Source organism: Electrophorus electricus, chromosome 9 (assembly GCF_041902795.1).
Source record: "Electrophorus electricus isolate QZ-2024a chromosome 9, ASM4190279v1, whole genome shotgun sequence".
Taxonomy (NCBI): domain Eukaryota; kingdom Metazoa; phylum Chordata; class Actinopteri; order Gymnotiformes; family Gymnotidae; genus Electrophorus; species Electrophorus electricus.
Window position 1 is genome coordinate 21,354,179 of NC_137505.1, and position 23,785 is coordinate 21,377,963.

The window sequence follows — 23,785 nt, forward strand, 5'->3', positions numbered from 1 at the left end:
ACGGTCACATAGAAGCTGATTAATTCCCCTTTCGCCTTGCTCAGTCATTCAGATTTGGAAAGTAAATAACAAGTTGACATCATTACAGCCCCGCATTAGTGTGTCACATTCCTCTGGCTCCCGTAAATGTTGAAATATCAGCGCAGTTGTTTCCAAAAAAAAACAAAACACCGTGGGAAATATTCGCATTTGGTATAGCATTAAATAGCGAAATATTTATTTTTTAATCTTAGTTTTTTTTTGTTTGTTTTTTTTTCGTTTTTCCCCCCCAAAGCATCGAAAACAAATATGGTACCGAGGTTTGTCGATATGAATATTTTAAGTGGTAACCAATTTTATTGTAAGAATATTATAATCTTATAATTATATTATAATCATATTATAATCTTAATGTAGGCCTACATCGGCGTAGCTCTAAATGTGTTTTGTAGAAAATATTTTTTTCAAAATCATTTTAATTAATAGTTTATTCTAATGATCTTTCTGGTCATTCTGTTTTACAATAATTGATCATTAGCCTTATATCACAAAAATCATACACATATAATACTATAAGGCCACACCACAGGAGTGCCACACCATATCATATAACGTCGTACGTCAGAACACAGAGCACGGCCTCCATCATACTAGAACTTTTATCACACAGCAATTCTGTAACGACAGTTCAGTACGCAGCGTTGTTTCTGCAGAACAAGTCTCAAAGAGTAATATTCGAACAGTAGGATGATCTGGTGGAGGGCATTTTATTAATGCTGCTGAGGGGTGTGATTTAAAGCTGTGTAGATGAGCATGTGGGGGTTAAGGTGGTCACGTTTCCCCCTTTGATACATAGACACAGTGCTTCTGCTACAGGTATGAAAACAGACAGTGTTCTGAAATATGTCCAGTGTTTCTGGAAAGGCGATTTGTTTGTATTCAAATGATGCCCCCGTTTAAATCAAATCAAAGTCAAATTTATATATCATACATTTTATTATATATATACACAACAGCCGTTGTATACAAATGTCTAAGTCCTAGCCCGCAGTGAGCAAGCCAAAGATGATGGTGGCAAAGAAACCTTGATAGGAACCAAGAGCCAAAGGCAGGGCCCATCCTCCCCTGGCCGACAACGGACAAATCTGTTTAATCTAATTTTGGGTGGAAAATGTAACAAATCTGGCTAAGGTGATACAACCCCAAAACTGGAGCCACTGAATAACCAGCTATTAGTTATCCAGACAGGAGAGTTCGTAATGAAAGCAAAGTTGAGTGTGTGTTCTCTTTCTGAGGACCTTCAGAATGGTGTTGCAGTGTATTGCATCAGCGATGGCTAGTTTGAGACCAGTCTTGACCACCACACCCCGCCCCATGGTGCTCTTTCGCACTCGGGCCGTCATCATCTCGCCGTTCAGGCACCCACTAAAAAGCCTCTCCTCTTACACCACTGTGAAGCTCGAGACACGGTGACTTTGCAGTGGCTCACACCAAGGCTCCTTGCAGCACTCGCCCTCAGACCTTCCGGGTGTGGCTTTTATGGGCATTACGGTATGAGAGCTTCCCTGCTGTGGAGTTGGTGCTGACCTCCTAACAAAAGCAGGTTCAATCCGCCTTCCCTCCCCCACACAGCCAGACTGATGAGGGTCACATGACCTTTCTAGACACTGCCAAGCACCGCAGTAAATATTCAGCTGTGGGGGAAGGGCGTCCCCAGTTACACTACACTGGAGTGTGTGTGTGTGTGTGTGTGTGTGAGAGAGAGAGAGAGAGAGAGACACACACATTCATATCCTCCATGCACTATACACCATATCGACATATTGAATCTGTCCTGTAGAGTCTAGCTTGTTGGTATGGATTGTAAACAGAGAATATGGAGGGGGAGTCTGGTTTGTGTGTGTTAGTGTGCCAGACGGAAATCAGGAAGCTGTGGGTAAATGTGTACGCACAGACTGCACACATACCACCCATCCCCCACCTCTACAGCAACAGTATCAATGGAGATACAGAGAGAGAGAGAAAGAGAACAAGAGCCATATAACAATGTTACATCCGCCTGCTTCTCTGCTGACAAATAGCAGTGTGTGCAACCCGTGTGATTCAGAAGAAGGAAAAAAAACAACACCTCAGCATTGAATTACCACACACAGTGTTTTTTTATGTTCAAGTGGACACAAAGGAATGCTGGAAGAAATAATTCAACACCTGGGATTTTGCCATGTGCATGATCAATAAGGAAAAAAAGGAGGAAAGCACGTTGTGCACCCAGGGCTAGAGCAGTCGTACACGAGTCATAGGGAAACAGACTGATATGTGCAGTAGATCATCAGGGTGGAGAGAGGGAGAACGTTCCAGTGAACTGCCACAACGGTACACCCAATAGTCTTTGGGGGTTGGTGAGGGTGGGGGGTGGGGGGCTAGCAAACAGATGTCAGAAACTTAAGAGCTGAGGTCAAAGGTTGATGACCCTTGTCCCAGAAGTGCCTTTGCATCATAGCAACAAATGTCAACTCAGGAAGGCTTATGCAGAGTGTGGCACATTCCAGAAATGCAGATGTCAACCACAGAAGCCGACAGTATCAGGCTTACGTGCAACTTCCTTTTAATGTTCTTAAAGAGGAATTGATACTTACGAGCCTATTTTTTTTTCTGTTTCACTATGACTGATGTATTAAGTCAAAGTACAAGCAGATTATCCAGTCTTGTCAGTGTTGTTTTCTGTGTAATGAAATCTATATTACATAATAGTTTTATGTTCTATGATTATGTTACAATTCAGAAAGACGTAAAAATGCCCTGTGAAGATATATTGAGGCAAACAGGGTACATGAAAAGGTCTAGGAGGATGGAACGCTTGCTATGGTCCAGTCACTGATCACTGCTTCTGTGTTTTTTCATTTTCCACTCACAAGGTGTTAAGAGGTATTAAGATGCCATGAAGCTTTTGTTATACCAAGCCTTGTGTTTGCTTTAACTACAATGAGGCAAAGGTAAGAAGAGATAAAGAGATATTTTATTTGTTGCGTAAGATGACAGCATGAGGAGAGAAAGAGCAGGAGCAGGCTGTGCACGCATACACACACACACACACACACACACACACACACACACACACACACACACACACACACAGAGAGATAAACACACAACAAAACTGTCTGTGGCCTGGAATCGTGGGGAATCCTGACAAGGCTTCCTATAAAATGTTCTAAATGTTATGTTTTGATTTATTTATTTGAAATGTATTTCATTTTGCAGCTCACACTTGCAGATCATCAGCTAGCATTATACTGGGGCTCATGGCTTTTCCTTTGAATCTCTGGCAGAGTTCAGGCTTCACTTTGCTCCTAAACCATTTTGACTTTCAAAGGGCCACAGCCAAGCTCATGATCTTTTTATCTTTTCCACTCTCTTCCTCCCAACTTTGTCTGCCAAATCCCATTCAGACCAGCCAGTGGGTCTTAGCACGCCTCTTCTGTAGAATCTGTTGTTGTAAATCAGCACGGTTGCTGTGCAGAACAGGGAATGTGATTTTTTTTGCATTCAGGATAATTGTGTTGCGGAACTGAGCTGATTTCAATGTGGAACTGAGTTGATTTCAGTGTTCATTACATGCCTCACATGAGAAAGACCAACAGTCTTATAAGGGGGCACTAATATTTTGGAATATTGAAACAACATGTAAAACCTATGAGATGAAGATTTCTTGAGGTTGGGTCACAAAGGAATTGTTTCAGTTGTGTGGTAATATATTGAGGTTCTAATCTTGTCTGTTTGGGAACTGTACTGTTGAGTATCTGCCTGTCCTTGCGGGTATTTTTTGTCAGTGCAGTCTGTCTGTGTTTGGCAAATGTTTTCATGAGTGCCAAGACTGGTTCCTACAAGACTTTTAATTTATCAGACCCTTTTTGTACTGCTAATTGGCATTCAATCTTATATGACTCACCTGTGCAGCTGCTTTTGTAACTGTGATTTAGTTGTTAGTTTTGTTAAAGTTGTTGTTTTGATGTCTATTGTGCTTGGACATTTCATAATTTGCTGTTTGATTTTTCAGAATTTTATTCTGTGTTCATTTCCTGAGACTGGGATGTGTTAGAATGATATTTGATTCAGATCATTCCGAATATGTGGGAGGACACGGGTTACAGACTATGGTCTGACACAGGTTTCTGTGTTACAGACTATTTTGACGTTGTTATATGTTTTCACTCTGAATAGTGAATAAGTAAGCATGTGCACATTTAAAAGCATATTTAAAGAAACATAAGTTGACCAAATTGATCTATTCAATACTTTAGATAAAAGCTTGTCTACCCATTACCACTGTTCAACAATCCAGACAATAACGTAGACAGTCCAGTATGTGCTTACTTAATTATTTTCATATTATTTGATTTTATGTTTATTCACAAAAACGAGGGAATGAGGTTTGGAGCTTTGATTTAAAGAGAAACACAGATGAAGCTTTTTTAGGGTCGACTGAAACGCAGTTTCAAAGTCTCAGTGTATCGACTGTGAGAGCAAAAATACTCCTCCACACCGAGGAACTGTCAGTTATAAGTGAGAGGGGAATGTGTGCGTTTAGAAGCAATTATATAATTGTATTTGCCAATTTATGCAAAACATTCGATTAACCATAAAATCTCTGATGACAAGGCCAATGCGATTCTGATTCCACAGACAGAACATTAACAGATTAACAACAAATTTATGTTAGAGTAGTGTTATACTGAAATGAAATGTTAATGAACGTGCCTCAGCTCCCATTAGACTGATGCACCAGAGTGTATTGTGCGCTTTTCCACCTTGTAATCGCGGCCCTGTTTAGTGCAGAGACTCTCTCCCTGTGAATGTGTGGTGAGTAAGGCAGGCCACTCTGCCATGGGGGGTTTGGCCCACTTGTGAGAAAGATACCACAGCACAGCAGGATACAGTGCTTGGCCCCGGACAAAGTAGGTTGCAGTGAGAGATTGTCAGCCAGCCAGTAATACAGTATTATACTCGGCCAGGGGAGGATGCCCGCTCCTTTGAGTCTCGGTTCCTCTCAAGGTTTCTTCCTCGTGCTCTAGGGAGATTTTCCTTGCCACTTTCACCATTGGCTTGCTCACTGGGGACTTGGACTTGAACATTTGTAAAGATGCTTTGTGTTAACAATTGTTGTAAAAAGCGCTATATAAATACATTTGACTTTGAGTATTATATGCTTTGTTACAATATGCCCTCTCTCTCTCTCTCTCTCCCTCTCTCTCTCTCTCTCTCTCTCTCTCTCCCTCTCTCTCTCTCTCTCCCTCTCTCTCTCTCTCTCCCTCTCTCTCTCACTCTCTCTTTCTCCCGCTCTCTCAATCTTATTTTCACTCTCTTCCTTTTTTTCCTCTGGTCTCTTTTTTATCTCTATTTTTGTCTTGCCCCTCCCTCTCTCACTCTCTTCCTGTCTCATTTATGTTTTCTCTCTCAATCTGCCCCCCCCCGCCCCCAGTCTTTTGACCCCATCCCTCTTTCGTGCCCCTCCTCCCTGTATAATTACTGTGTAGGTGTAGTGATGTAGAGCTATCCATACCTATGGATACAACCATTCTCTTTGCAAATATTAAGTCAAAAATTCTTGTCAGTCCATGCCAGAATATATTTAAGGGATTTAATTGTACAAAATAAGATAAAAAATAGATTAGAAAAGTTCTCTCTCTCTCTCTCTCTCTCTCTCTCTCTCTCTCTCTCTCTCTCTCTCTCTCTCTCTCTTTGTGAATGGATGTGGGTGTGTTATAAAATTAATCTTGTCATTAATCTAATTCAGTATTTAATTTGCTCTCTACCAACCCTGTTATTACTAAAATATGAGGACTGTGTTCCAAAGCTTTTGTTGGGTGCTTTGAAGTGTGCTTCTGAAGTGAGCTTTGAAGTGTGCTTTGTCAGAATTTGCCCTTGCCTTTTGAACTCTTCCTGTGGTTGAGGTAAGGGGAGAGACCTCCCTCAGTGTAAAAGGGCAACTAACACACACAAAGGATGAGTTGGGGGGCGGCACAAAGGACAACGTGTGTAACAGACAAACCGCGTCAGGGCGCATGTAAACAGTGCCATCTAGTGGTCACCTTCTTCTTATCCTTTATAATAAACCTGACAATATTTCACACGTTCCCAAAACGAATGAGCCCCATAACTCTACAGTCAACTTAATCACTATCGTGAGTGATAACTACCAACAATTACAGGGATAGCTTGTACCATTGTTCAGGGCTATACCAACGTGCTGCAGTCAGATAAGAGTTCTGACTCTAGGAGAAGCTGTGTCCATCACATTGATGAAGTCTCCCTTCAGGGGTTTTGTGGTAGTGCCTAACCTGTACCCTGCTGAGCTTTAGGGGCTGTGTAGGCAAGATTAGTTTATGCTGAGTGCCCAGAAATGGACAGATTGGACAGAAATAGCAGAGTAGTCTGTAATCATGACTGTTAAATAGGAGAATTTCCCTGCCAAACCTGGAAGGTCTGTTGTATAGGTCTAACAGTGCCGTTACCTCCCTTAAGTGTCATACAGAGGGAGTATGAAAAATATGATGTCATTAATAAAATATTAATGGAGTAAATCATAAACAGAGACTGAGTGTTTCTAAACAAAGAAAGCAAAGTTGAGCCACAGGCAGGGTCCAGTATTGGAAAATAATCTCAAACCTAAACACCTTTTTAGCCCAATCCTCATATCTGAAGTATATTTATAAAGTTGGCATTGTTGGTGCATCGAGCTGGTAACCATGGTCACACTACACCATTCATCACTACACGTGTGTAAAGTCAAATGAGGGTGATTTAGTAAAATAACCAATGTCAGAGGGTAAAAGCGCCAGAGAGATTTGGTTACAGAAAGCTTTTTTTGAGAAGATGAAACTGGCTCATCTAATACTTTACACACTCACGTTTGACTTTTCATCAGAGTGATTTAAGATGGCACAATATTAAAAATAATAATATTTAGGTTAGATGATACATATTGGAAGTTATCTTTTTTTATTTGTTTCAGTCTCTAAGACGTTAAATACCTCCTCCTAGTGGTCCATTATAACATTGCAACATTGATAACTCAAAAATGATTCAAACAAATGGCACTTCTCATACTCTCTCTCTCTCTCTCTCTCTCTCTCTCTCTCTCTCTCTCTCTCTCTAGGAGTGTCCTTTGGCTCAAATTTCATTTTGTATCAACAGCCACAGTGTGGGAGTGTGTCAAAGTCTTATTCTGTGTCTATACCTCCATACTCATCCATGACAGAACAGTTGGTGTCTTAGACCTGAAAGAGCTCTTGAGACAGGTCACATCCTATTTAACCTAGAGCAACCCAAAAGTAGGCATGATTAAGAAATCCTATGTCACACTCTACTGAATTTATGAACATTAAGGTCTTATCATTGTTCTGAAAGGGCATTTAAAGTTTGCGGTACATGTCAGTGTTATCTAATGAACATTTCAACACTTTCTCCAATGCAGAACATGTCTATCAGACTTCTTTATAAGCTTGATTAAATTAACTATTATCTGACTTTTAAGGCAATTTAAGATGATTAAAATACAAACCAACAAAAACAAAATGCTGCATTAAAACAAATCCAGGAAAAACATCTTCATTACAAAAGTTTTTGATAGAGAAATAATAAAAAAAACCCTGCTTATTGTTTATTTTAGCGTGTCCAAAGCAATGCTGTACCTTCTATGCGAGTATACACATGCACACACTTTTACAAAGGTGTGTGTGACAAAGGTACACCTGCCGCTTTAGGGATCAAAGATGCGTGGCATTAACTACCCAGGCAACAGGAAAAGCTTTACCTCACATAGGGGCTGAAATGTGAAACCGCCTTTCTATTGTCTTTGGAACAATACAACTAGGATCGCCTTCCCAGTGGTGTCAACGTCGTCTTTTGTTAACACACCCATATTTCTGCTTATTAAATTAATCATTTGGAGGAATCCCACAGCAGTCTACATGAAGGGATGTAAAACGCTACACAGCATGGTCCTGTCTCATCGCTCCGGCTAAGGCAACACCGGCGACTCTCAAAACAGTCAAGGATCAAAGGAAGCTGTCGGTGCCGTTTTTTTGGACTGACTGCCTTCGCTATTGTGTTGGAAACTCACTTACATTTCGTTTGAAGTGAACTGAGAGAATAAAGCAAAGCAGGTAGAGTGGGAACAAAGCCATGTTTGAACTACCACAGCAGGCCTCCACTGCAGTGTCTCGGAAGACATGACAGAACAACTCCCTCTGCTCTGTCATCTCCTGAGCTGCCGAACTTGTGTTTGCTCTGTTTAGTGCATTTGAGCAGTTTCCAGTGTGACTGCCTCATAGCCAGACACCATGTTACTCAGTAGTGAATGAGTTTACGCGCATGGTGGACCACATGTCTGGAAAAAAAAACAACTTTTACCTTTTGGATTTCTTTTTTTGTTTTAAAACGATTTTGTTTTAAAACGATTTAGTAAAAATACTTTACGAGTCTTTTTAAAAATGTTTTAAGTATGATGTAAGTCCAAAAACGCTCCCACGCTCTTTAAATGAGTTAGAAATGAAGGAGTCAAAAGACTTGCAGCCCCAGGAATACATCCTCAAAGATGTATATTTTACAATCAAACAAGCAATATTATTCCAAGAAAATGCAAACGCTTCAGTCTGACGAATTCCAGGTGCTTCTGAACTTCTGACAGCGGCTGAGTCACAAAGTGCGATGTCCATAGGAAGTGTCAGATTAACCACGACAGTAATGTCTAATCCAAAAGACTGTTCATCAGACACTCAGTCCTCCTTTATACATTCGTCTACTGACCTTGAACATGCATTATGTGGGGTGATTGTTACTCTCAGATTTAAGTATTTAAGTAAGCTTTCATACTGTCTTCAGTCAACCATGCTTCAAGTAGGCATTCTACATGTCTAATTCCTAATTACAGACAAAGTGGGTGTTATTTTACTTACCCATGGAAACATAAGTTGCCGATGGAGACGGGGGGCAGCATTAATAAGTGGAAAGAGGCACGACCTGCACAGGCGCAGATAAACACCTCGCCTCTGTCCTGCCTGAGATCACTGCCGGTAGTGTGCAGAGCCGTGCGTCTGGGGCAGGAGGAGGCATTAGGACCGCACACCGTCAGTTCCCTTCCCTGTCCACACACCATAAACCCCCCCTCCCCTCGTCACCAACACATGGCTGCAGTAAGGCAACAAATTAAGCCATTACGCAAAGGTTTAAGCAACACAGACATCCGTGTGTAACTGGTTTTAAGAGTGGCCACGGATCTCTCACTGTGGATCCTGCTGTGCCCGCCCACCCTGCACTGGTGGCATGGGGCATAAAAAACGTGGCACGCATACGTGGTCTTACCCCACGGAAAGGCTCCGTGGACTCCTACCAACCAGTCCCTTCCCGAGCACACGCGTTCTAGCGGACGGGGCACAGGCGCCATCAAGCTCCTGAAATCCAGCTCGCTGTGTGTGGTCAGAAGGCTGGGCAACCCTTACACAAAAATATGAGTTATGCTTGGCAGCAGTTTGCCCTCGGGACACACGGCCTGAACTAGGCTGACTCCTCGCTTCATTATGGAGGTATGAGCTGGCCCGGATGCAGGGTGGCCCAGGGCAAGGTGGCTTGCCAGGCCGGATCCCACGTTCTGTCCTGCTCTGCGTAAGAGGGATGTCCATAAAGGCTCATTAGACAGGAACACTGCACCAGTGGCCAGATAAGCTTGCCCAGGAGATGCAGAAAAGTTAAGTCAGAGCGGCGTGTCCTCAACACTCCCGGGAGCTCACTAATTAACTACCTCTTTTTTTTTTTTTTTTTTTTTAGTGGTGATAAGCTAAAAAAAAAGTTATTTCTCTGACATCCTGCAGTATTTGTTGCGATAGTAAAATAACAAGGCTACAAAAGAAGTTAAAGTTTGGGTCAGTTGTGAATATTTTCAGACAATGCTCTGCTTGAGAAGAACTGCTTGGATATGACTGGGCTCAAGCAGCCACTGTCAAGTCAAATCAGATGACATAACACTTCCCCACAAGTGGCTTACAGATGACATGGAACCTTAGCAAGCGTTCATGCTTACTCTGCAAGAAAACAGAAAATATACAAAGACGAACAAGATGCTTAAACAAACAGCTTTTGATTCACCATGTCACTATGACATATATTAAAATAATCGCTTTCATCTTTTTCTTACGTAACATTGCATTAGTGCTTGCTTAAAAAAAAAAGAAAAAAAAAAAAAAAAAGATTGCATGCCTGTACGTTCCCGTAGTTACTACTGCTTCCAAAACCAACTTCAAAATAAACCCTTGACCACGAGACCCCCCCTCGGGCACCAAAGTACCTGCTCGCGCCGAGGCTCACAGCACGCGCCAATCACGCCGAGCGCCTCCAATAGCGTTCCAGCGCGAGGCTCCGGCTCCTCCCCGGTGGATAATGAAACTTTCTTCAGTTTCCAAGCGGAGGACGTGCGCTGACCGGGAGAGGATCCGTGCACGATGCTGTCCAGCTCCGCGAGCGTGTGCCTGACCGTCGCTGTGTGGATTACGGCCGCCGCGAGCCCCGGGAGGCGCGACGAGTCCTTCTCCATCGGGAGCGTCTACCGCGCGAGGTGCGCCTCGAGATGCCTCAGCCTGCACATCACTCGCATTTCAACTTTTTTCAAGCATTTCCAGGTACATTCACGTTTCCGCGGATTTGGCGATATAAATAAGAGCTTCAGCGGGCAATGCAACTGTTGAAATACGCGTTAATGTACTGGGAAATGTCCATTTTAAGGCTGTTGACATTATTGCCGTGACTCTGTTTTGTGGAATTGGGTAAAACTTTGAGTTAAACTTTAGCTCTGCACTCAGAAACACATTTGTTATGGATGGAGAATTGGTATTTTAGTAATACCCCCGAATGGCAAAGCGCAGCTGTTCAATAGGCAGTGGAAACAAAAATAGTTAAAACAAGAACAAAGTTGGTTGAATAGGTGAACAGGCTCAAAGCACTGTGGTGGGGAAGGGACGTCTCCCATGAAGTTCTCCCTTAATCTTTCACGTTTGCTCGTCAATGATAGCCAGTACAGTGTGAACTTGTCAGTGTGCATTGCCTGATGATCATGCCTATCTGCATGTACAGATATTTCAAACTGTTTGTTCACACTGTGTTTAGACCAGTCTAATGGAGCTAAACACATGAGCCTTCTTGTCTTCTGAGGGTCTGGTCTGTCATGTCAGAACGGCGTTCACCCCTCACTAAGCAGAATATCTCTTTAGTATTCTTCAGTACTTTGTTTCCCACCATCACTATTTATACCATGTATATACATTCTAAATCCATACAGTTAAATTCTAAATTGTGTTCTAGCTTCCTTTTCTTTCTTGAAAACCGGGGAGTCGATCAAAGTTTATTGATCAGTGCACATCCAAAACTGCATTATGTTTTTAGAGACTTTTCTTTGTTTTTGTCTGTGGTGTGAAACGGAAAGCATGAAAGTCTGAAAGAGATCAAACTCACTGTTAATAACTGAAAAATATTTTAAAAAGCAAAAGAAAGGTGAGATATCTGACTGAACATTAATTTCGAAATTCATTCTAAATAAAAATATGAGTTCAGTGCTCTGAATCTGACAGATATGAACTGAGATATTTAACTCCATTAGGTGACTTTGAAACTCTGCAGCGTGTTCTTTTCTCCAGTGTTGTTGGGGGAGCAGGGAAAAGTGCTGCAGCCAGCGTAGAGATGAATAATGTCCTCAATACGGAGCTGGCAGAACAAGTCGGGAACCTCTGGGAATAGAATGCAATTGTTACCGATGCTCTGCATAGTCTAGTCTGGACGTTCTCTGTGCTCGGAACTCTTTCATGTGGAAATTGGAGGTCTGGTCAGCTGCAAAAACACACGCCCCCCCCAACCAGCCTGGCCACCAAATGCCAATGTCACCCTCCTCAGAAGACCCTTGCTCTCTGTGTGAAGTTGTGGTGGTGGGGTCACCGTCCTGCTAAACAGGGGCCCTCTCTCCCACTGCGAGGATTTAATGGGTCGCTGGTGTAACGTTGCCATTAGCAGGCGGATCGAGCCTTCTATAGCAGATCTTATTACTACCACTGTCCCATAGCTCCTCGAGCCTTGTTACCAGCGCCGGCATTCACGAGCGGATAGAGGAGCGCCATGGCAGCGGTGCCGGCCACAGAAATAAGACGACAAAAGTTTTACTTTTCTCCCTTTGTGTTTGTTGTCTCTAGTTTCCTGCTTGGATTCATTAGTCATTACAAGTGTGATTGTTAAATCAATTAGAATAATAAAAAAAAAAGTTAGAATGCAATTTCTTGGGTTGTATTCATCTGTGACATTACTAGGTGTCCGCTGCCAGTTAATGTATTTATGGTTCTATCATTGATAGTTTTATCCAGTTATGTTTGGCATAGCAATATATGGGGGCACAAGTAATCATCAGTGCATTAGAGCAGATCATCAATGCAAGCTGTTGTATGTAGTGTAAAATGCAATTTGTGTATTTAGTGTTATTTCATATTAAAAGTCCAAATACCAAATGTATTTATGGATGTGTATGCTCACATATGGGTGATCTCTCACCTTCCCACAATAGACAGAGGGGAACACCCAGCCGTAAAATACAGCAGCTACTCATGTGGAACTGAAAGAGAGACTCTGTTCTACAGTACGTTTGGAAAGCATCCGCCTTGTGCCTGATTATTTATGTGCAGTCCTGTTAAGCCAAAGGTGTGTCAGAGAGGTCCTGCTAGTCCATTTGGAGTCATAAAATATATTAGATTTTAAATTAAGCTTTTCATTCCTCCCATCTGGCTCTTGTTCAACTAATGCGCCTGGCCCAAGAGATGTATGTTTTAATCCGAAGGAAAGACAAACATTTGAAAAGTAGTTTTTGCCATGTTCCCTTGTCTTTGGCTTTGATATGAAATAGCTCCGGGAACAGAGTCAAACACCTCAGTCACTAACAGTTGTATGTATAGCTTTTTTGATTAGCAAAGACAGGGAAATGAATTGAGACTTATGTTGCCAAGCTTCACTACCTAAAGATACAAATACAGACACACACAGACACACAAACATACACACACTGAATTTTACTGAGAAAATGTTTGGGCAGGCCAGCTATTTTTTTTAAGCCACTGTTGAGAGTGGTAAATGGCCTATAACTCTACCAGTTAGCTTACATTACTCATTTAATTAGCTTTGCTAGCGGTCCCATGCTAATTGTTGCTGTGGCCACTCAGAGAACTCAAAGGCTGTAAATTTAAAACCTGTATTATTTTTTCCATTTTTGAACTTATTTCTTCCTATTCTGTGACTTAATCATCCAAGAGTTCTTCCAAATTCATTTCCTCAGATTTAATTCTTCAGTAATTTTTTTGCTCTGTTTTTTTTTTTTTTTAGACAAATATCATATTCTAAAAGCTAAACCATGGAACAATTATTTCCCATATTCTATATAAGCAGCTGCTGCCACTGGAATTATTAGACTAAAGCATAATTCAGACATAAACTATGTATTCCAGAATAAATTTAAACAAACCCTTTCAATGACCTCTTGAATTCTACAGGACACAGCAGAGGAAGGCTCATGCCATCTGTCTGTCCATGTACCGGTTTAGTGTCTGTCTGGTACAGCTGAGCCCTCATCTCAGTATTGCTATGTAAGATTATAGCAGGAGAACAGGATGGGAGCAGATCACACATAGCTGACACACATCAAGATGAGATCAACATGAATGTGATTGATTGTTAGTCCTGGGCAAAATGTTTTTTGGACAGAAATGCCTATTTCAGATTACATTATATTATTATATATTATATTATACTATTATAAGAGATTACCTAACATATCAGTTACCTCAACATTATTTACTAATTGACGTGTACACAGGCTTTGATTCTCTCTCCAGTGCTCATACTGTGGTGGTGCTTGACCACCACATAACACAGGGCACTGACAAATTTAGCATTTCATTTTTTCATCAACTTAGGGAAGCTGTTAGATTGAAGCCACCTCAGCTCAAATGTATGTGTACTATGTGTGTGGTGTGCATTTGCAGGTTTTATGTGCTGGGGTGAGCCAGATGGGCCTCTTTGGCTTACGGGTGAGCAGAAGGAGGCCTTATCTTAACTCTCCGAGCCCCACACACAACACATAAACACACAGAGCCCATCACAGTCCACCGCACGGCCCGTCACATCCACAAACATCTGTGGGTCTGGAGTACCTCTTTATGGCTGCAGACTACGATACTTCAAGCCATATCTACCCAGGAATTCAGCAGCTGCACGTTTGCAGCATTATGGAACTCTGATAAGGGGTTATTAGTAGGTTGGTTAGAGCGGAACACGCCGTACCATAGAAACGTCATGCCATGAGTATGTTTTTTTTTGCCACTGTAGTAAAATGTATCTGGTGTGACACATCGGTAATGCCACGTGCCTATGTCACATGACGTGGGACAGTTAATCCTTGCAAAGTACCACGTGATATGTAATCTGTAGGATCTCACCAGCAACCCCTGTCAAGCTCTGTGTGTGTAAACATGAGAAGTCAATAGTAGAAACATTGATTTGTATGAACAGATAATGACACAGCAACTTAGTCTCCTTAAGACAAATTTTCCCAAGAAAATAAGACTAATGGTACATATAATAGCAGATTTTGGTTTCTTCTCAGTATTGGTTTTGGTGATCTTGAGATCTGTATCTCTATTGCCAAACAAAACGTTTCTAACTCCAACCACCTTCCCCGCACACACGCACACGGACGTGTAGATGCAGAACTGGTGTGGAGAGATGGCTTCTTCTATTGACACAACTAAGAGCTCCCAATTGATTATGGATCGAAGGTTAAAAGTGGTTTGAATTGGCCTCTTCCAACACAAGGATGGTGCGTGTGCCCTATAATTATCACAGGGCAGGTCAGTGACATGATGGGGTCAGTTCTGCAGCAGCTGGGTGAATGCACCCACTGAGCTGCAGTTAAACTCTGGTAAGGAAGCCTGACAGCTTGGTGGATGGGACTGAAGAGGTGTGAGAGATCGTGGTCAGAACAATGCCATTGCCCCGTCTGCCCCTCTGATGGGGCGTGGACTTGGGATGAATTAGAGGCTGGCGTTTGTTTCAAACAGTGGCATGTGGTGAAAGGATGATTCAACAATCATTCCTCTTCATGAAAGTCTTCAGAAAAATATCCATGATTTACTATAGGAACTAAATTATAGATTATGCATAAAAATCTGCTTACTACTACTTACTATCTACTTACTGTACATTCTTTAATAGTTTACGTCAGATTTTCCAAAATAGCTCAAGTCTGACTTTAATTTTTTCATTTCTACTTTTCTGGCTGTTAAGAGTTCTGCTGAGGTGAAGCCGAATGAAACCCGGTTTCCCTCTGACGAGGAGTGGTATCTCGCTAAAAGGGACGGGTGGTTCCACTCTCAGCTTTGGCTTGCCTTTGATGCTGGTTGACCGTGATCCTTGACACTGAGTGTGTAGCACCCTCCGGTACTGGATCACAAATTTAGTCATTAATGATAAGTTCTTTCCCAAGGTTTCTTGGGGAATTTCCAGTGGATTACATTGTTCAAAAAGCCTTTGAACTTGACATTGAACCTGAGCAGACTTTCTGGTTTGGAGCCTCGTGAAAGTTTGAATGCCCACTGCTTCCCTCTCCTTTTGTGTGTGTGTGTGTGTGTGTGTGTGTGTGTGTGTAAGAAAGAAAACAGTTATCTTTCATTTTAGCATTTTTGTTTAATGGAAATTCTGTGTAGATATTTGACTTCTTGGTTACTGATCTCAGCTTGATGTTGTTGTCAGAGAAGCCCAGTAAATCATTTTGTCTGCTGTAATACAAACCTCCTCTGCCTCCTTAGCATTAACTTGTTAAAATTCCAGTCAGACCACTTCTGTAGTTTCACCTGTTCCTCTTGGATGACTGGCAAATGTATGTGTAATTATAGTACTACTGAGACCACACTAGCATGCCGACGAGAGGTTTGATATTAAACGCAGCCAAAGGTAGGCACTAGACTCACATCTCATGGTAACAGTTTAAGCATATATCTCCCCTTTGAGACAAAGTGTGCTGTTGTAAGATCTGTTTGCACATTACTGGTCTAAGATCTGCTTGCAACTTGGGCATTCTTATGACTACTTCAAATGAGCCTAGTGCCAGATAGTCACCTCATCCTTAGTCTGTGATATTTATTTATCTATATGGCGTGAAATCTGATGGATCTTGTGGGTCCAGGGTTCTGTGGATATCATCACAGCCTTCTACAGCTGTTTGGAACAGGTCTTTGCAGAGAGCCATGTTAACACCCGACTGAGCTGTGGGTCTTGGTATGTGATCTCTGTATAAGTTCTTGTGCCAGAGCAGGTGTGCACCTGCTGTCTGATGGGTTGTGCTGTACTCCTGTATCCTGATTTTAGTTAATGTGTAATGTGAACTCATGGTTAAGGTCTATAGCTACTGCAAGCACCTCTAGGAACCACAGTAATTTGTAGTTGATTAGCAGTAAACTTCAATACATTTAAAAGCTCTTTTTTGTAGCAACATCACAGCATAAAAAAATACAGTGGTGGCTTTTAGTTGCTACTATTACTACATATTATTTACTTCTTCTTCTTCTTCTTATTATTGTTATTTCCATCAATGAAAAATATGCTTCTTTTTAGTAAGCAGATCATAATAGCATTTTAGCTGAAAGTAATTAGGTGGTAATAAGCATTTAATATGTTATAAGTTATAAGTTATTCACGGAAGGCCAGTGGAGTTCAAATCTGGACTTCAAATCTAAACCCAGCCATGGATTTTGTAATCCCCTGCTTAATGTAACTGGTTGGCCACTTTGTCGTCAAACCGGACTCCGAGATAAAGCGTGGAACCTCTACAGGACCTGGGCCTCGAAAATTGTGGTCTGAATACATCTGCAGTAGACATATCCCTGTGCATTATGACCATTGCACAATTAGTTATGAGCTGTATGTTTCCTGCTACCCAAAAAAAGACTGAGCTTCGTTTTATAACGTTGTCTTTTCTTTTCTTTCTCTACAGGGTAACGGATCTTTGGCGTGGTGTCAGAATCATAAGCAGTGCTCCAAGGTAACAGTCTTAGACTGAGCTGATTAAACTCTGTGGGAATAAGGGTCATCCCTATACCCCGTGTCACACTCTGCATTAAAAGACTGGGAATGTCTGAGACTGTCTGGAATAAGCTATGGGTTTAAGGTCACTGAGTTTGCCGTGTTATAGTACGATTTTATACGAACTGAGGAGCTGGAGATGGTGAGATCTGCATGTTTTATAAAGGTTGTGTGTAGACAGATGCTGTGCTTTGTAAATGTCAGCCAGATGTCACTGGGATCCTGGAAACACACACACACACACACACACACGAACAGGCAGCATGGTGCGTGGTGTTGGTGGCTGGTACTTTGTTCTGATAACTGTGGCAGAACTTGGAATGTTTATTGTGATGGTGTTATTCTCTCAAGCAGACTCAGGGCAAGCAAATCCACACAGGGACAGAGAGAAGCTGAGAGAGAGAGCCTGAAAAAGAGAGCAGTCTCTCCTTCATTTGAATCACAGTATGATCATGTCAGTTTTTTTCATTTATATTTATTATTATTATTCATTTTTTAAAAATTGAATTAGACCAGCGTGTATGTGAGAAACCAGTTTTTTTTCAGTTGGTGACAAATTACTGCTCGCTTACGTCAGACTTTCACTGTAGACAAATAAGAACTAGTTAACCCTGACCATCTGAAGCCGGAACAGAGAAGGATAGCCACAGTACACTGTGTACTTTTGTGTATGAAAGAAGGTCATTTTTAGCTTGGTTTACCATTGTGATTAATCTAGGATAAGACTTCAGTGCTGCCTAACCTTTATGTGCTATTTCCTGGATTCCCTTTGCTTATAAAGCCATGTGGTTTCTTTATACAGCCTCTGTAAACAGGGCCCAGAGCCAGACACAGGCACAGCAACATGGTAATTCATTTCCCTGAGCTATTCTGCTTTTATCTGTAGGTGTGAGCTAATGAGGTGGTCTGAGAACGTTAAAGAGCAGGTGAAGAGTTTGTTATATGCGGCTGGCAGAACGAATTCACTCTTCATTACTGTTCCTCCCTTGGGCTGGCAGTGCAGAGTCCACTACGGTCACCAGGCAATGTCTTTTTGATTCTGTCTTTCTTTCTGTTCATGAAGTCATTGTCAGTTTGGATGTGTACACAATTTTCTGGTGTACTTTTTTTCTAGACACCAGTCACAACAAACCAGCCTGCAAATTTACTTTGTGATTTTTTTTTTTGTTTTCCTATGGCGTAACCACACAATTTAACATGTTTGAAATTGAACTAACAGTAACAACAGATTTTAAAATAAGAGAAGTAGTATTGGTGATTAATATAAAAAGTGTAAAAAAAAAAAAAAGCACACCAAAAATGCTTTAATCTGGAGACAGTCCTAGTTTTTAGAGAGGGTGATATGTAACTGTACATCATCTGCTTGAAGTCATCAACGTGAAAATCAATGTTTACAATCTTGTAGCTTTTGAATAATTAGCTTAACAGGAAAACAATATTAAAAGAGTAATATCTTCTTTTTTGCTAACTAATTTAGTCTAGGTAGATACATGCTGCAATGTGAGCAAGCCAGCTTTATCATCAGTTTACCAGTGGCTACATTTACCAGTGGTTGCATTTACCAGTGGTTACATTTACCAGTGGTTACATTTACCAGTGGCTACATTTACCAGTGGTTACATTTACCAGTGGTTACATTTACCAGTGGCTACATTTACCAGTGGTTACATTTACCAGTGGCTACATTTACCAGTGGTTACATTTACCAGTGGTTACATTTACCAGTGGCTACATTTACCAGTGGTTACATTTACCAGTGGCTACATTTACCAGTGGCTACTTTTACCAGTGGTTACATTTACCAGTGGCTACTTTTACCAGTGGTTACATTTACCAGTGGCTACATTTACCAGTGGTTACATTTACCAGTGGCTACATTTACCAGTGGTTACATTTACCAGTGGCTACATTTACCAGTGGTTGTTGTACCTGCAAGCATATTAATTAGGGAATATATGGTAAATGAAAATTACAACATAAATACTAGCAACATAACTAACATTGGGGTAGGACACAGATGAACAATTTAACTGTACACAGAAGACCAACTTTTCTATTAACAATTATTTTCTAAATTGTTAACTTTGTTTGCTAAGGTTTTCTGACTTGAAGTTACCATTCTTCATCCAAAGAATCTTCTTAACATTTCTTTGAGGTTCATATTCATTCATCATGTTTTCATCTTACCCCATTCTGGAATTTATTTTTTACAGTAATTGTATGTCTGTGAAATTGAGTGTAAGCTTTAAATAGCAAAGACAACAGTAATAGTAATCACAAAGCAGGTTTTTGAGGGTTTTTTTCTTTGCACCATTAAGGATAAGGATTGTTAATCTAAGCAAATGTGAGTGTAGAGTTTGGCTACTTCTACAGTCCTGTATCTCCTTGTAATGAACTGAAATGTTTGGAAAGACATTCACAGGGTCTTTAAATCACAAAGGAAGGACCACACTGGGCTAATTTAAACAGTGACCAAACATTGTTCTGGCGTACAGCTTGAATGTGTGTGTGTGTGTGTGTTTATATGCATGCTTGTGTGTTTGTGTGTGTGTGTGTGCTCGGTTGGTGGGGGCATGTTAACCTTTTCACTTCAGTTACACCTTACATGACTCAAGGTAAAGCACAGTATTTGCTTGAGAAAATGCCCTTATCACAGTAAAACACAGACAGACACACACACACACACACACACACACACACACACATACACACACACACACACACACACACCCAGAGAACGACTGCTGATGTAGTTCCTTTCCTCTCAAACAGCCCATCATGGGGCCTCTGCGTTGACAAAAGCTACACACACACGGGTTAATTATTTAAACAATGACGGCCTGACCTCCCTAGTCCATCAGCACTTTTGGAAATCAAAGCCTTTGCAGTTATTTCCAGATGGGGGAGGAGGGGGGATATTGGCCATCTCCTCTGCAGTGTCTGTCTCTGCCTCAACGTGCTTCTGTCCCATTAACGTCCAGTTGTTATGGTAATTAACCCCTCTCGCCCTGTCACACAGAGAGGGGGGGAGTCGGAGAAAGAGAAAATCAATGAGGGAGAGAGAGAGAGAGAGAGGGGAGAGAGGGGAGAGAGAGAGAGAGAGAGAGGAGAGAGAGAGAGAGAGGAGGGAGAGAGAGAGGGGAGAGAGAGAGAGGAGAGAGGAGAGAGAGAGAGAGAGAGAGAGAGGAGAGAGAAAGAGAGGAGAGAGAGAGGAGAGAGAGAGAGAGGAGGGAGAGAGAGAGGGGAGAGAGAGAGAGGAGAGAGAGAGAGAGAGAGAGGAGAGAGAAAGAGAGGAGAGAGAGAGAGAGAGAGAGAAAGGAGGGAGAGAGAGAGGGGAGAGAGAGAGAGAGAGAGAGAGAGAGAGAGAGAGAGAGAGAGAGAGAGGGAGAGGATGTGGTGGTTTTGGGCCTTCATTAGCATTCTATAGCACCAGCATCAACCTCTTTTCAGACCCGGCCCCACCAGGAGGCCAGCGTGCCAAATAGCGGAATGCTAGCAGCTTTTGTCCTGCCCTTTTTGTCATTTGGTTTCTTTATCTTTCAGGCGACCTCCTTTTCCACAGAGAGAAAAGCTCTGGCCTTTGCATGTCCAAAACATTTGACAACTTTCTGGGTGTTTGATTTGATTTAAGTGAGAGCAGCCTTGGTGAACAGTTTCTGCGGTTGTTATGCAGCCGAACAGAACCGTTCCATTCATGTCTAGCTAGGGCTCTCTGTGAGCAGGAACAGAATGACTGTGGCCTTGGTTTCTCTTTCACTCCCTCCCGAAGGTCTCCTGGTGCTTGCCAACAGAAAGACTCTTTAGTCCAGTGACGTCTGCGGACGTGCTGCTTAATTGCACCGTGGCGCAGATAGGCAGCATGGGAACAGGGCAGCCAGATCGCCTTTACCGGGGCCATCTTTTGACTGAGCTGGAGCTATTGAGAGAAGAGTCTCTGTTGGAGAACAAACAGTGTTTTATTTGTGCTTTCATTCACATGTCCGTGTCCTTGGCCCTTTCAGATTTCGAAGTGAAATCTGGTGAAAGTGTTTGGGAGGAACATGGGAACAGGAGTACACCGGCGGCTCCCGGACGGCTCCGAGTCGCTCCTTTGTGCTCCTTCTCCACTACTTCTGTTCCAAACCGCTTTTCAAGGAGGCTCCAAGTTAAATTGCAGTTGTAGCACTTGCTGTGTGTAGCTCACAGGCTTTGTTTTTCTTTGAGACAGAGTTGACACGACTTCAGGAGAGGCATGTGTGTGTAGACCAGCATGTTGCGGTGATTTTCCACGCTCACTGTGTGGTCGTCATTTCCTGCAGCTCGTTGACGGGGGGCGGGGGAGGACTCTGGTGGTTGTGTCTGCGTCTGTCAAGAAGCACTTCAGAACACCTTTTGGTGGCAAGAGCCTGGCAAGCTCTCAACACCCACCTCACAAATGTCAGCGGCGTGGCCTTCAGAAGAGCCCTAGAAAGAGCAGAGCCTGAATGGAGGCCTGGATCAGGATCATGGAGCACCATCTTACACACAGCCTTTCCTGGGTGGGGGTTCAACCCATGTATCTGATCCCATGCTTTTGAGTTATTTATTTGTCACTCTTACATCGTCCATGACCTATGCAGCAGTTTGGTTCTCCTCTACCTGCTTTTGAAGTCACATAGTCACCCATAAAACCCGAGCACCCCCCCCCCCACACACACACACACACCAAATAAACTCACAGATTTGTTTCTATTTTCTCTTATGTCCATGACATCACAGTTTCCCGCAAATGTGCTCCTCCTCTTCGTTTGGTTCCTTACAGAAACAAACGACGGAGTTCATTTAACTTCCAGATTTGTCAGTCTAAAGGTGTTTGCTCGTGTGCACTCACGGACGTGCGTGTGTGTGCATGTGTGAGAGTGTGTGAGTGTGTGTGGGTGGTAAGGGCTGTTAGGTCAGGCCCAGCAGGAGAGCATGTGATGGGGTCATAGCTGTTAGTAGTGATAGTGTAGAGGCAGAGGGAGGGGCTGTGTGGTGCGTTATTCACTGTGGTGGGTGGCAGAAACCACAGTGAAGGAGACAATCATGCAGACAGAAGTAGGGTCCAGCAGTGAGCGTGGGCACTTACACACTTACGCACGCACGCACGCACGCACGCTTTAAACTCAGTGTTTTAAAGAGGAGAAACCCAAAGCTACTTGACCATAATCCATGTCACGTATGAACCACCTACTCTGTTAGAAACCCTGTTACAGCCAACACCTGAGCCTTTCATTTCTTAAATGACATCACCAGTGTATTTGCTGTCTCTGTGCTCATATGCACATTTGCAGTCATAATTAGAAATCAGCTTGTGTACCCAGACAAGCTTTGTTTTTAAGCCATGCTGCATTTAGCATTGCTACAGCTTACACCTCAAGACCAGCTCAACATTATACTGCCCCGCGATGAATTAGAAGCGATTATGGGCTAATCGTATTTTTTATTCTCTGTTGGATGCCTTTCTGTGTCAGATAATGGCTCCTATTTTAATATCCTCTGTGGGTGGGTTTTAATCAGAACAGACTGCAACGTCTTGGTTTAAGCAGGAATGATAGTGTAGCAGAAAGATGGTCTTTCTCATTTCTGTAGGCTTCTCTGCCTCTTTTGAGTTCTGTAGGCTTCTCAGCCTCTTTGTTTATCTGTCCAGGTCAGGCTGGCCACCTTCTTTGAATGGCGTTGATTTGTTTTGTTTCAGCCCAGTGCCCAGGTCAGATCCTCCACCAGTCTGGGCGGTTGAAGCTAGCCGTGTGTTTTGTTACAGAGCATTCACGTTAATCACTGTTTTTGTCGTTGGTGCCCGTTAGTTTGGATATCCGTAGAAATGTGCCCTGGCATGCCCTAGGTTATCACCAGCCTGCTGGTTGTGTCATAAGAAGGCATTAAGACCTCGCCTGTCTCCAATCATGCAGTCATCCATCCGTTTATCTATCCTAATCCGATGATAAGCCTCGAGCCCCTCCAGCCTGCAGGGACATAGGCAGAGTACTACAGGACTCCCTTCTGATTACAGTTCTCTGGGAATCTCTAACTGGGATTCACCTCTACTGTCTTTTCAGATGAAGTGGGAAAAAAAAGACTCTGTGAGAAGAAAGGCTCTTTCTCGTCAGTGACAGTCTGCCCATGTTTTAACTGGAGTGTGTCGTGGTTGTGAGAAGTGGAGGTGTTTGTGCAAGCGAGGAGCCAGCACACAGAAAAGTGTTTGCTCTGGGAGTGTGCTCTTTTTAGCCGTTGACTGAGAGGCGGTCAATTGCACTCAGCGCATTCAAATATCTGAGACTTAATGACACCCTCAGACCTGGCCCTCTATGGTGCACATTAATCAGAACCAGATGTCCATCTGTGCAACTGTGTTGGTTCAAGCTGTGTTCGAACTGCAGATGATGAGTGACCATGCTCTCTCACTGGTAACATTTCATTGATTGTACTTTTTAATACCCCATTGCTCTAAATGTGTTCATTGCTGTAAAGCATAAACTTGTTTTTAAGACACAAATGGGCTGTCTTTTGAGAGAATGCGATGAAAATGCTTTAATGTGATAAGGTGGTAAGTAATGGGAGTGCTCGCTTGAACATGCTAATGTGGCTAGCAGTGAATGGAACTTAGTAGCCCCTCATTAGCATATCATTTGTTATTTGCATAATGCTAATG

The 23,785-nt window shown here is 42.4% G+C and overlaps 1 protein-coding gene across 3 annotated transcripts in view; it reads left to right on the forward strand.

Annotated features, from left to right (window-relative positions):
* Nucleotides 1-9,798: 9,798 nt before the first annotated feature.
* The window catches only part of anos1 (anosmin 1), a 42,831-nt gene continuing 28,844 nt past the window's right edge, over nucleotides 9,799-23,785 (forward strand). Inside the window, exons 1-2 of one of the 3 annotated variants that reach the window (XM_081720907.1) lie at nucleotides 9,799-10,652; nucleotides 17,048-17,095. In XM_081720907.1, the coding sequence (XP_081577033.1) occupies nucleotides 10,476-10,652; nucleotides 17,048-17,095 (225 nt within the window). In that variant the 5' untranslated portion in view covers nucleotides 9,799-10,475. The remainder of the gene's footprint in view (nucleotides 10,653-17,047; nucleotides 17,096-23,785) is intronic. The other 2 variants (XM_081720906.1, XM_027032830.3) reach the window with 2 other exon arrangements.